The sequence below is a fragment of the Petaurus breviceps genome, unplaced genomic scaffold (genome assembly GCF_028583685.1).
Source record: "Petaurus breviceps papuanus isolate PSGF00001 unplaced genomic scaffold, PetGlider_PUasm1.0 174, whole genome shotgun sequence".
NCBI lineage: Eukaryota > Metazoa > Chordata > Mammalia > Diprotodontia > Petauridae > Petaurus > Petaurus breviceps.
The window spans coordinates 52,928,288-52,942,421 of record NW_027185761.1 but is presented as its reverse complement, the minus strand read 5'-3'; the positions used below and the strand labels follow the sequence as shown (position 1 = coordinate 52,942,421).

General features: G+C 40.0%; 1 protein-coding gene across 3 annotated transcripts in view; it reads left to right on the top strand.

Moving 5' to 3' along the window:
* Positions 1-14,134, top strand: part of PTPRG (protein tyrosine phosphatase receptor type G) — a 783,084-nt gene that overhangs the window by 513,838 nt on the left and 255,112 nt on the right. For all 3 annotated transcript variants that reach the window (XM_069084201.1, XM_069084200.1, XM_069084202.1), the window contains exon 5: positions 11,854-11,949. In XM_069084201.1, the coding sequence (XP_068940302.1) occupies positions 11,854-11,949 (96 nt within the window). The remainder of the gene's footprint in view (positions 1-11,853; positions 11,950-14,134) is intronic.

The window sequence follows — 14,134 nt, the reverse complement described above, 5'->3', positions numbered from 1 at the left end:
TTTTTATCTAGGAGTTTCTATGGAGGTAATCACATATTTTGGACAAAATAGGTGAGGCTTTTCATGTTCACCTCAATGCTAGAATGGAAGAGGAATTTCATTGAAAGAGCAGTGTGTGTGTGTGTGTGTGTGTGTGTGTGTGTTGGAGAAAGAGAGACACAGAGAGAGAGAGAGATGCTCAAAGGACATTACTTAGTCCAAACCCCGCATTTTCATTTGAGGAAAGTTCAGACCCAGGCATCTACATAACACAGTAAATAGAGTGCTAGGCCTGGAGTCAGGAAGACCTACATTCAAATCAGGCCTCATATACTTAATGGCTGTACAATTCTGAGCAGGTCATTAACTTTTGTTTACCTCAGTTTTCTCAACTGTAAAACAGGGATAATAAACCGTCTACTTCACAGGGTTTTGGTGAGATTTGTAAACTTCTTAACACAGTGTCTTTCACATAGTAGGTACTGTCCCTCCCCTTCCCTTTCCAATTTGTCCAAAGTTATATGTGTATCTTTTTTATTTAATTTGATACCATATAGAAGAGAACCTTGATTTGAAGTGTGGGCCACATCTGTGCCAGCTAGCTCTCCCCTGGGACCTGACCATTCGTTATCATTACTAACCTCATCCTGTTCTCTTACTAAGGCTAGAGGTTCTAAGGGAGTCTCTATGAACAGATGTGGACCCAACCACTGAAATAACTTGTCACTCCTAGATGAAAACAGCTGGATGGGAATGCTTTTCTCATAGTGTATTTCAAACATATCATTGTGTACCTAGGACAGCTTGTAATGAGGTTCAATCCAATTGCCAAAAAAAAAAAAGAAGAAGAAGAAGAAACAGTCAATTCAGATGAGAAGAACTATTTAAAGAGTTGATGTGCCAATTGATTCGGTGGTGCCCCTATTCAGAGAACCATATGGCTACATGGAGCCTCCCTAGGAAATGTTACCCATAGCTATCCCAAAGATTTCCTTGATTTATGTAAATTAAAGCATTGGCAATCCCTGCCAGTAGATTTCCACATTGTATTTGCTCTGTACTAATCTTTTTCTTATGGATACCTGAGCCTTCTGGCATTTGACTTCTTGGGGAAATTTAGTTTTCTAAGTAACCCAGGTATAATTAGTCTTTTTTCACATTCTACAGAGAGGTACTTAAACTCTGAGATCTGGTATAATCAACTTATTATACTTGTAATTTTTTTTAAAAATTATTTTATTTATAAATTCATGGCACTATTGTTTTCCCTCCAAAATACCTTCAGTGAAATACTAAATGAAATATCAGAATTAGAGCAAAAGTGCAGATAAGAAGAACTTTGGTGAATAGGGAACCAACGAACCATATTTCAAAGATTTCTTGTATTTCAAAACAGAAGACATATTGCCAATTCCTAGTTGGATTTTGAATGATTTATAACCTTTTATTTGTGGTGGAGTATTGCAATCTATGTTGTCATGGAAATTCTATTGAATTTATAGTTCCATTTATCCAAAACGATTTTCCAGACTTCATTTCATGGTGAATCATGTGGCAGTTACTCCAAGTACAAAGCAATTTCTAAAAAGTTTCATATTATAAGGAGCATAAACACCAGAGAGGCTATTTTCCTATTCGTGAACTACAAATGAGTTTAAGATATAGCTGGAGACACAATTCCCGCTTCTCCTCCCCTCAATGTTCCCAGGATGTTAAGCTTGGCCTTATGACATAACCACTTAAATAATAATAATAACAATAATAATAGCTCTCATGTAGTTCTTGCTTTATAAGTACCTCATTTTATCCTCACTACAACCTTGGGTGAAAAGTGTTATGATTCTCCCTGTTTTACAGGTGAAGAAAATGAAGTAGAGAGAGATTAAGTGACTTAATTAGATTAAAGACTGGATTTGATCTCACGTCCTCTTGACTCTAGGTCCACTGGTCTATCCATCATGCATCCTAGCAGCTTCCATACGTGTGACAGATATCCACTGGAGACTAAGGGGTTTTTTTGTATCAGAAAGAATGTCAGTAAAAGCCATAGAATTGCCAAAATGCAGAGGAAATTTTTCTGGTAGGTATTTGTTCATAGGGAAAACATACTTATCCCCATCCCTTATATCCCTTAATAAGAGCTCTGCCCCCCCCCAATAGATAATAATAACTAATATTTATCAGTTTAGTTTAGTTCCGTTGTTTTCAGTTGTGTCTGACTCTCCATGACCCCATTTGGGTTTTTCTTGGCAGAGGTATTGGAATAGTTTGCTGTTTCCTTCTCCAACTCGTTTTACAGATAAGAGAACTGAGACAAACAGAGTTAAATGACTTAACCAGGGTCACAAAGTATCTGAGGTGAGACTTTAATTCAGAAAGATGAGTCTTTCTGACTCCAGGCCCAGCACTCTCTACACTTCATCATCTGGCTGCCCCAACATTTATATAATGCTTTATTGTTTGTTATGTGATAGATTGATCAATTTAGATATGTGTGTGTATATATATGTAAAATTTAATCCTCACAATAATCCTGTGGTAAAGATATGATTATTGTCTTCATTTTATAGATGAGGAAACTGAAGCAGAAAAAGAGGTTAAGTGATATGGTCAGGGTTGCCCAGCTTATAAGTGACTGAGGAAGGATTTGAACTCAAGTCTCTAAACCCAATACAGTATCTATACTGCTCTCTAGCAGGAGGTGGGATAGATGCTCTTTCATATGTCAGCTAAGGAGAAAGGCTTTCCCTGTAGACTAAGGACCAGTCTCTGTAACTTTCCATTGTGACCCACACTGCTGGGCCAGGGCTCAGTCACAGAGCTCAAATGCCACATATCCCAGACACCACAGCCCCTATTACTAGATGTTGATTCTAGGCTTCACCTTGCCCTGATTGCCAAAGGGTAGCACTTATACTGTCTCACCATCAGGTGAGTTGCCTACATTCATGAAATAGAAGCAGAGTGGCCAAAATTGCCATTCCATAGGGCAGCCAAAGGAACGTTCACAGAATCACCAAATGTCAGAGCTAGAAAAGATCTCTAATGGCTCCTGAAAAAGGACCCCATCTACTCCATACTGGACAAGTGCTCATCCAGGCTTTGCTGAAGGACCTTAAGGGGGAGAGAACCCAAGACTTCCTGAGGCAGCCCATTCTACCTTGAGACAGTTCTTATTGTCCAGAATCTGACTCTCTCCCTTGCTCCTCCCTCCTCCCACCCCCACCCCCCAATTGCTCCAGCTTCTGCCTCTGAGGCCAAGCAGAACTACTCTACACCCTCTTCTACATCCTTCAGATACTTGAAGACAACTATTAGGCACCACTCACCCCATCCCCCAAGTCAATCCCTTAAGCCTCTCTGCACTTCATTTTCTCCATCATTAAAAATAAATTTTCTCTGGGGTGGCTAGGTGGTGCAGTGAGTAGAGCACTGGCCCTGGAGTCAGGAGGAACTGAGTTCAAATCCAGCCTCAGACACTTAACACAAAAACCAGCCGTGTGACCTTGGGCAAGTCACAACCCCAATTGCCCTCCTAAAATAAAATAAATGCTCTCTGAGGTCCCTTCCAGCTCTCAAATCCTGCAGCTCTGGGCTCAGGTAGGCCAGCTGCTCAAAATATCTTATTTTTGCCTTTAGTTGTTTGGCTCTGAAAGAAATTTACAACGAAGCACACCCTAGTAAAAATCAGTAAGAACATAGCAGGACACTTGCCATAGATATGTATTCATAACTAAGAGTGCTCCACACCTAGAGAAAGGTGCTAAAATTAAGTATTTGTTTGATTTATAAGCTATATCACTAAAGATGAAATTCCTTAAAAATCAGGGGGCATATTAAATTAAAATGGAATAACCAATTCCATGTAAGCATTGGGGGTAGGGAGTAGAGAAAGGATAGAGTTCTACCGACATGCCCCTTCCTCATCCCTGCACGTTGGTTGTGTTTTAAGTCAAAGAACATCACTGCATTTTGTTACTGGTTTTTATTTTGGTTTTGTATTGGGGGGGGGCGGTATTGTGTCTTCTTTTTTCAACAGTAAGGTAGTTGAGAGCAGTTTCCATGTTATAGGGCTGTAGGTGGGGGGGGGATAATTAAGGATTAGCATGTTCAAGAATTAACAATATTATATAAAGCAAATATTTCAGAATGTTTATTTTAATGCTACCGAATCTATAAAAAAAAAAAAAGCACTGTGTATCTGCTACTGTTTGGAGCTGTATTCATCTAAAAATATTCTCCCTACTTGAGTTCTAAGATACCATCACTAGTAAGACTTTGCATCAACTACCTGGCAAAAGCTTTAAGAAATTGGCTAGCCCTTTTGAATATTTCACTTTTTACTTTCCTCTCCCTGGCCATTTTTGCTATAAGGAAAAGGGAGTTATGGTCAACTGCATTTCTGACTTAGTGTGAATCATCAATATCTTGCATGATCCAGGGTGTACCAAAAGTCTGAGTGCATTTTAAAACTTTAATAGCTTAAAACCACACTGAGATTTTTGAGACACCCCATATTCCAGGTGTGGGTTCCTCACACTTGTCTTGCTGGAGCCATAAGTAATAGATGCTTATTGGCATTGCAATGAAGCAAGAGAGGAGGAATTTGAATGGTCTTAGAAGAAACCCATGATTAGACTTTTAGATGATTGACTTGAAAGGAAGATAACAGTGAAAAGGAAGCAGAAGGGTTAGCTGCCTATAATTATTCATTTTCCCCAGGCTATCAAAGCAGAAAGTTTCAGATCTTTCTCCTGTTGCTGGTCCCTTTTGGCATGACCATGTGAGATTCAGCCTCCGTGCATTTGTGGTCATGTGTAAAGAGAGGCATGAAGGCACATGCAGAGAATAGAGCATGTATGATAGTTTAGTTCTGTGGTTAGTGATGGAGTCTAGAGAGATGAGGCTGGGGATGTGTGTCTAATGGAGCCATCACTGGGGTGAAGGCGGAGGAAATTTACATATCTTTGTTGTGTATTTAAAAGCAATAGCAGGTTGTACGTAGTAGATTGGTGGTATCATGTTCTATCATCTTTTTTATTGTATTATGTTATGGAAATGCTCGTTTTATTGCATAAAATTTTTAAAATTAATAAATTTTGAGAAAGAGAGAGAAAAGGTATATGGCTAGGGAGGAGGCTGTCCCTAAGTGGTAAATCTAGTGCTGAGACCCAGTGTGTCTCTGGGTCCCAGCACCCTCCCATGCAAGCATGAATGGATATATTAAAATGATATAGTTCTAAACCCAAGCCATTCCTGCATGGGAAATGGAGAGTGCCAGGAAAGAAACTAGTTGGTCACAGAGGTGAAAGAATGATTAAGGGAAGCAAAGCAAGGGAACATTATATGTGTTACGAAGATGATGGATGAAATAATCCTTACTCACAATTAACCACCATTTGGAGAAGAGAAATAGCAAGGTCACTTCAAATAAATAAAAGTTAAATATGAAGATAGGTAGAGAGGGTGGGAAAGCATGGGCAAAGTTTCATGTAGAAGGTAAATTTTAGGTGCTTAATAAATGCTTGTTGACTGATTAATTGAATTTTACCCTCCGTTAGCACATATTGACGGTTGACTTTAAGACCCAACTATAGTACTAAAGAACAACAATATTAATCTATCACAGGATTCTGTTTCATGAGCTGGAGGGGACCTTTGAGTCCATCTATTTCAACCCCCTCATTTGACAGATGAAGACACCGAGGCCCAGAGAAGTTCAGTGATTTGATCTGACCAGTAGCAAGTGACAAATCTGGGATTTGAACCCAGATCCTTTGACTCCAGTCCAGCCCCTTCCTACTATACTATGCTGCCTTTGGGAGAATCCTCTATTACTTTTCCTTCCTGTCTAGTTGACCATTAAACAGTTTATTTTCTTATGACATTTCTAGCATTACACTTACTGTTTAAGGCCTATATTAAGAGAAGAAGTAGAAACAAACTCTTAAGAAGTTGAAGGACATTGTTGTAGCATTGACTGCTGGGAACTGTATACTTAGAAGGCCCATTATTAGGCTCCATAAGTAACATAATAAATGTTACATAGTCACAGCTTCATTAAGCCTTTACCATACATTGTCTATATCTATAGTTTAGCTCCTGCATTGTCAATAATTAGGGCTTTTGTGATCCAGCCTGTTCCCTACCTTGCCAAGTCTGGTTCTGTAATGTCATGATAACATCAGGTGATAATCATGTTGAATCTCCCCTTTGTGGGATATAAGTACCATGGATAGCTGGGAGAGGAGAGGAGGGTAGGGAGAGAGAGAAGAGCCAGTCAGATGGAGTCACTCAGGAAGACTCAGTGAGACCCAGTGACATATCCATGTGTATTATCCAAGGATGCTGGGGCCAGCTCAAACCAGCTGGAGAGAGCTAGTTGTCAAATTTTCATTGTAGACATTTATGCTTGGGAAAGCAGCAAATGCCACCAAATCAGGACTTTATTGTTTTGTTGATTGTCTAGACTTAAGAAAGTTATGGAGAAAATGTTAATAGCCTCCTCCAGTCGCTGATTGCTAAACATTTAACAGCACGCCCCTGATTCTGTCATAAAACAGAATTCTAAGCACTTAATACATGTTTCCCCAGCCTATCCCCCTTCCTTCCTAAATGCCTGGAATGTAACTAACTGTCTGCATATTACTCCCCTCCCAGGGGTGTTGGGAGGTTGAGACGAGATGGGATTTCCACCCTGAAAGCACCATATCAATATTAGTTATCATGAACAGATTTGTCACATGGTTGTCTTCATAATGAATAGGCTTCTTCCTTGGGTTCCTAGAGGATCATGGGATCTCAGATCTGGAGAGGGACTTCAGCAACTAGTGACTCCAACCTCTTCATTTTACAGATGAGGAAACAGATGTTCAGGGAGACACATTTCCCCAAGGTCACACCATCACTTGAATAACTGGGACTTGATGAGTAACCGAAGGGGTAAACCTTTGAAAGACGGCTGCTTATTTATACAATCCTTTTCTTTTTCTTCTTTGTTTTGTTGTTCAGTCATTTCAGTTTTGTCTGACTCTTCCTGACCCCTTTGTGTTTTTCTTGGCATGTATACTGGAGTGATTTGCCATTTCCTTCTCCAGCCCATTTTACAGATAAGGAAACTGAGGTAGACAGGGTTAAATTACTTGCCCAGGGTCATACAGCTTTTTAGTGTCAGAGAACATATTTGGACCCAGTTCTTCCTGACTCCAGGCCCAAGACTCTATCCACTGTGCCACCTTGCTGCTTTCTTTGTATGTTGAAATATTTATGTTGGTTGATGACTGTTCGGTTCACAGTAGGTGGGATTTTTTTTAAGCTGAGTTAAATGGGTTATGACTTCATAAGAATAAGACAAAGGGAGATAAGGAGGGAGGCCAGCTGAACGTAGCACAGCCCTGGTGAACAATGTGAGGGTTGAATGGTGCTGAATTAATAATTCCTCCTCCCTTCCTGCCTACCTTAGAAACTGGTCAGTGCCAAAGAGTCTGTCAAGCCATTTCAGAAAATAAAAAAATGCCTGTCTTCACTCACCCACCACTCCCTTTCCTCTTCTCTCCTTCTTCCCTATCTCCCCTCCCCACCTCTCAGCCATCTCCTTACCTTACCTTACATTGCCTCTTTTCTATCCCAAGCTAACATAATTCAACAGTTCACTTTGTGGGAGACCTGTGTCTGGAAAAAAAATAATCATCTTAGCCCCCAGTAGGGTGTTCTGATAAAATCCTTCCTAATCCACATCATCCAAAAAAAAATTCTCAAAATCCCTTCCTTTAAAAAAAAAACAAACCAAAGTTGTAAATGAAAGTGCCCTTGAAAACAAAACTTAAAATACTTTCCATTCCCTGCTTCATAAGACATATATTAAACAATACTGTTTCTCTCCCTGTTTTCACTCTAGGGTTGCATTCTGCAAGCAGGTCAAATTGGAGAACCTCCATTTTAACAAGGAAGTGAAATGTAATTTTCCGAATTTACTGAAAACTAAAGAGTTTCTCCCTGGCTTAGTTGAACCCAAAGCAATTCACCTAGTATTGAACGGTTTTAATTTGAACTTCAATGAATGGATTTTTCTTAGTGCAAATTCATGAAGGCTAGAGCTGTCCAAACCTGGAGGCACCACATTTGTAAGAAACTGACAGAACCAGTGGAAATTAAGGACCTGAGGGACAGGGGCAGGAGTGATAAGTAGAGAGAAGAGGGAAGAGGTATACATGTTTACTTGTATAGATTACAAAAAACTCTATAATAATATTTCCTAAACTTCAGCTCTCATCCTACCCATCCTTCCTTTCTAGGAAATTTGCCTCCTGGCAATACTTTTCAAAACAAGAATACCTCCTAGTCTTAACTTCTGTTCCTAGTATTCAATATCTGTCACTGTCTTTTGACCTGCGACCTTCTAATCAGTGTGGTCTAATGAACTGCTCCAGCCAGTAAACATAGCTTAGATCTGTGTGTAAAGAGAGAACTGGGAAGAGGGAAACCTTTATTTAATTTCAAGTAACTGACTCAATCTTGAGACTGAGGACTCTATGAAGGAAATTGGAAAGTGTCGTTCTGAGAAGTGAAAGCCAGAGAAATGGCCAATGTCAGTGGTTTTCTCTCAAGTCCAGAAGAGCTCTGAAAAATCCAGTTCTCCGGATCTTTATTGGAACTTGTAAGATAGAAGTCAAGGGTTCTTCTCAGTATTGGGGGTACAGAAGAAGTCCATGATCCAATTTTTTTGTTTGTTTCCTGAATTGATCTGAGTGCAAACAACTTGTGATGGTGATGTTTGCCAAAACAGACTATAAAGCTAAATTGGTGTATTTACTGCTTATGTTAAATAAGGACTAATTAGGAAAGAGAATATAAAATACCAGTGTTTAATGACAGACCTCAGTTCACATCTATGTAATATTTGCAGATGATTCTATTTGAACTCTTGATTAAAAGAGCTACAACTAGCGGGAAAGTGTGGGTAGAGAGCTCACCAGGGATATGGCTTCTAAGGGGTTTGAGTTCATCTCACAATACAGAAAGGTTTCTTTCCTGTTGAAAGTTTACATACTTTTGATCAAGTAGGAGAGATGGGAGGGCTAGGCATAGTGAAGGGTTTCAACAGCTCAGCTACTGTGGGGGACAACATATAGCCTCAACATGTACTGAGATCACTAGAATTTATGGCCAGCAGGACCACAGTTCATATTGCAACATGATATCAATGCCTCTAAATTTTGTTAACCTGAGATTAAGTCCTGTTTGTCTTGCCCTTGTTAGGATTCTAATTTAGTTATCAAAATGTATGTCATTGAGAATGTCTCTTATAATTGTATAATTATCCAAGTATCTGTAAACATTATAAGCCCTTCCTCAAGTGTCAGCCCTACACACATACATATAAATACAAATAGACACGTATCAAATATATAAGCAGTGTGGAAATATGATTGTACATGTATAGCCTTTATCAGATTGCATGCCATTGTAGAGAGGGGGAAAATTTAGAACTCACAGCCTTATAAAAATAAATGCTGAAAAATAAAAATAAATAATTAAAAACATATAAGTAATCCACATTCTTTTCAAATTCCCCCCAAAGATTTGTTATTCACCCAGATAATCCATCTAACACACTACGCTCGTTTCCTGAAATTCCTCAATTGCTAAGACTCTATCTTTACCCTTATCAACCAATGCCAGGTTAGCTAGATGACAATCACTCAGATTGTTCCACTTCTCAGACTCTGCCGTTTGCTGTTGCCCTCTCTGCCTGCAATCTCCTAGGCTTCCACCTCTCCTTTGCTATTATGTCTCTTTTTGCCCCTCATGCCCTCTCTTCCTTTGATTCTGCCTTATTCTTTAAGTCTATCATCCCTGTTCTAGACTTCTCTTTTTAAATTTTAAATTTTCATTGATAACTTTTACTTATCCACCACCTTCCTTCATTTGCCTTTGCCTTCTCAGCAAACCATCTCTTGTAACAAAGAATAAAAGTGAGAGGAAGGGGGAAAAGCAATTCTCCAAAACTGACCAACATGCCAACCATGTTCAACAGTATCTACCATATTCCACACCTGTCATCCTTCACCTCTGCACAGAAAAGAATGACGGTGTATTTTCTCACCTCTTCTTTCTGTCTGGCCTTACTTTCTTCTCTAACCCATCTTGTCTCTATGATCAGCCATAATGTGCCCTCTTTTGTTCTTGAATGCCTGATTCCTTGACCCTCACTGTGAAAGCTCCCCTACTCTTCACCCGTGGGTAACTACCACCACGTTCTCATCCAATTCCAGAACTGCCAAAGGCAAGGCTGATACTGCCTTGAGTCCACTGCATTTTTATGCTCTCTAACCCCAAACTGGACCCTCACTGCTGTTCCAGTCCTTCTCTTTTCCCCTCCAGTCCCCAGTACCACTTCACCCACTGGTTCTTTGTAGGTGACCTGACTTCAGACAGGATTAATGAAGACTTTCTCAAACGTGCTCTAAGCCTCCCAAAGTTCTTGCTATCTTTTCCTCCCCACCCAGTCACAGAAGGAAAGAGGATCCTCCCTACTTGTCAAGAGAATCTCTTTTCCCTCCACTCTCCCACTGCATCCTCTCCTGTCTCCTGCATGACTTTGCCTTCTCAGGCATCTTGTCTCCAGACTTTAGAAAGATTATTCAGTAACTCATTTCCATTGCAAAATCATGGGACTTTGAAGCTAAAAGGGACATTAGAACTAATTTATCTTTCCCCTTCTCCAGTTTTTTTTTTTGTTGTTGTTGTTGTTCAATCACCCGGTCATGTCCAACTTTTCATGATCTCATCCGTGGGGTTTTCTTGACAAAGACATTGGAATGGTTTTCCATTTTATTCTCCAGTGGATTAAGGCAAACAGGAGTGTCTGAGTCAGGTCTTCCTGACTAGACCCAACTCTCTATCCATTGAGCCACCTAACTTCATCCTGACCCCCATTTTAGAGAAGAGGAAACAGGCCCTGAGAGGTTCAGAAGCTGGGTCACGTGATATGCACTACTCTAATTAAATCATATATTTCAGCTGGAGATTCCACTCTAGTGCTAGTCCAAGAAAATAGGAATCCTGGCCCTAGTACTCAAGGCTGTCCACATCCTGGTTCCAGTCTCTGCTTTCTCCTACCCATGTAACCTTAGGCAAGTCAGTTAACCTTTGGTTTTCTCATTTGTAAAATGGAGTTAGAAGAGATAATCTTTCGGGTCTCTTCGGGGCTAACTCTAGAACTCCAACTCTGCCTACCTTCCAAGCACCTTCTAGCCCCGCTCCACACCCCTCCCCTTCATATTCTCATCATTAAAGCTAAACAGGACTCCTAGCTCTTCCTCTTTCCCATACTTATTGCCCCCTCCCCCATCCTTGTGTCTTTCAGAGATTTCTTGCTTTCATACCTTTTGCATTTCTAGTGCATACCTCTTTGGAAAAGCAGGGTAGCACACAAGACTTGTTATCAGGAGACATGAGTTCAGATCCTGCATATTCAGTTCCATCAATAAAAGTCCTACCTTTCTCTCAAGGTCTAAGGAAGATGGTTACCATTTCCCTACCTCATTCCCTCACCACTTTCTCATTCCCATCTTGATGAAAGGAATTTCCCTCCTGAGATTTCTCACATCACTGTGCCTTTTTTTTCCCTTTGAATTGACCATGTTTTACATTGTAGCATAGTTAGTTATGTACACTTCAAATATTAGATCTGAGTCTGTTATATTGTTGTACCCATACTGCCATACCTAGAGGGCATAGTGTCTTACATTTATTAAAATTTTGTTGAGTTGTCAGTTGACTTGGATCCTGGGTATCAGCCTTAACACAATTGACCTGAGCCAACCTGTCCAGGGAGCTAACTCTTTAATTTTTCTTTTTTTTTTTTAATAGATGCAGATTTACTTTTACAATCCTGATGACTTTGACAGCTTTCAGACAGCAATTTCTGAAAATCGAATAATAGGAGCCATGGCTGTATTTTTTCAAGTAAGTGAACTGGTAGCTGAAGTACTTTTATCCACAGAGTTCTCAAACTACTTTTTTTTCATACATTGAATTGTTCCGTGTTTAATGGATGCATCTGTTTTCTTGTTCACACCTGTCCAAATGAAAGATAGTTCATATTGTTGGATGTGTGATTTAAAATATAAATAAGTATGTTTAGAAACATAATAAAAATTTTGGCATGAATTATTTTGATTTTATGGCTACCTGACTAGTACGCAGATTGGAGAGCACATCTTACTTCTTGGCTAAAGCCGTGAAGCAGGTTCTCTTAGCATATTAAGAGGTTGATGTAAGAAGTGGTTTTCTTGGGGGTGACTTTAAAATTAGACCTTGCTTGCAAGTAGATTAGTAAATAGCATCAGGCGCTTTTGTAGAGACCCTCTTTCCCCCCTCCCTTCCATTTCCATGGCAACTTAAGTTTTTATTGAGACCAGATTTCCACGTCAGTGAATTTATGTACTCCCTTTTAAAAAATGCATTTTCCTGAGATGAATGTTCATTTCACCAATGTGTTGGTTCAGCACCCAAACAGCTCTGCTGTACTCCGCAGAATGGGTTGCTGATCATGCCATGTAGCCAAGTCCAATTAAAGGATTGTTAGGCAAGGTGGTTTCGACATGTAGAGGAGAAGAATGGTTGTGGTTTGGAGAGGAGGGTGGGTGAAGAGAAGTGTATCAGAATGACTTTCAAAGGCCAGTGAGTATCAAAATGGGCCAAATGCATGAGCTGAGACATAGCCAGACACAGCTGTGCAAGGTAGATGTAATAGGAATTTACTTTCTGGTGGGCCAAAGAAATCTCAAAGAAATAACTGATTCAGAACATATCTTTCTCATGATCTTTCTCATGTCCTGTTAACTTAGGCATTGAAAGCCAATATCTGTAAGCTCTTAAAGGAAAACAAGAATTTGTCATCTTGAATTTAAGGAAGAAACAGCCCCCCCCTTTTTTAAATGGCTTATTCTACTTCTGCAATGTTGTCTTGATGTTCTAGGAATGTTCTCTACAGCTCTTCTTCCCTCTCCTCCCACCTTTCCCCCTTTCCTTCTTAGAGTGGTACAGTGGTAAATACACTGGGTTCAAATCCTGTCCCTTATATTGATTTCATGTGTGATGTACACCCTACTTCATCATCTGTAAAATACAGAGATTGGACTCCATAGTCTCGGGGATCCTTTCTAGCTTTAAATCTGTGCTCTGATGACTTTGATCCTGTGATCCCCTGTGGCATCATGATCAAATGAGATAAGCTGTTTAAAAAGCATGAAGTTATGGGGGTGTGGATAGGCTAGGTTTGACTAGGAAGTAGAGAAGGAGGCCTGAGAGGAAGATACCCAGTGAACTTATCCCAAACGCCTTCAATATGATTTTTCTCCTTCCATCCCATCAGTCAAACAAAAACATTCAAGATAAGACAGGGGATTTTATAAAGCAAATCAGGTGACCATTTGCTGAGAAACTGTTTCTTACCATAGTGTAATCAATCAACAAGCAAACAGCAGTAATAGCTTGTACATAGCTCTTTAATGTTTGTAAAGCGCTTCACAAATATCATCTCATTTTATCCCCACAGCAGCACTAGGAAGTAGGTGCTTTTATTATTCTGATTTTACAAATAGAGAGACTTAGGCAGAATTTAAATGACTTGCCCAGGGTTGCATAGCTGGTAAGTGTCTGGGGCCAGATTTAAACTCAGGTCTCCCTGATTCCAGGGCTGCTAGGTGACTCATTGGATAGAGTGCTGGACCTGGAGTCTGGAAGACTCATCTTCCTGAGTTCAGATATGACCTCAGACACTTAACTGTGTGACTCTGGGCAAGTCCCTTAACTCTGTCTGCCTTAGTTTCCTCATCTGTCAAATTAATTGCAGGGAGAAATGACAAATCACTGAAGTATCTTTGTTGAGAAAATCCCAAATGTGGTCATGGAGAGTCAGAAATGAGTAAAAAAATGACTGAACAGCAACTTCTTGATTACAAGTCCTACACTCTATTCATTGAGCCATCTGCCTTTATTAAGTACCTGGTATGTGGCAACATGGAAAAGTGGATAGAATGCTGGCTTGGAAGCATCACCTCTATGTACACTAGCTCCCCAACTCTGGACAAGTCACTTTAAGCATTCAATTCTCTAGGCAAGTTTCTAAGACTAGAAGGGGCCAGCA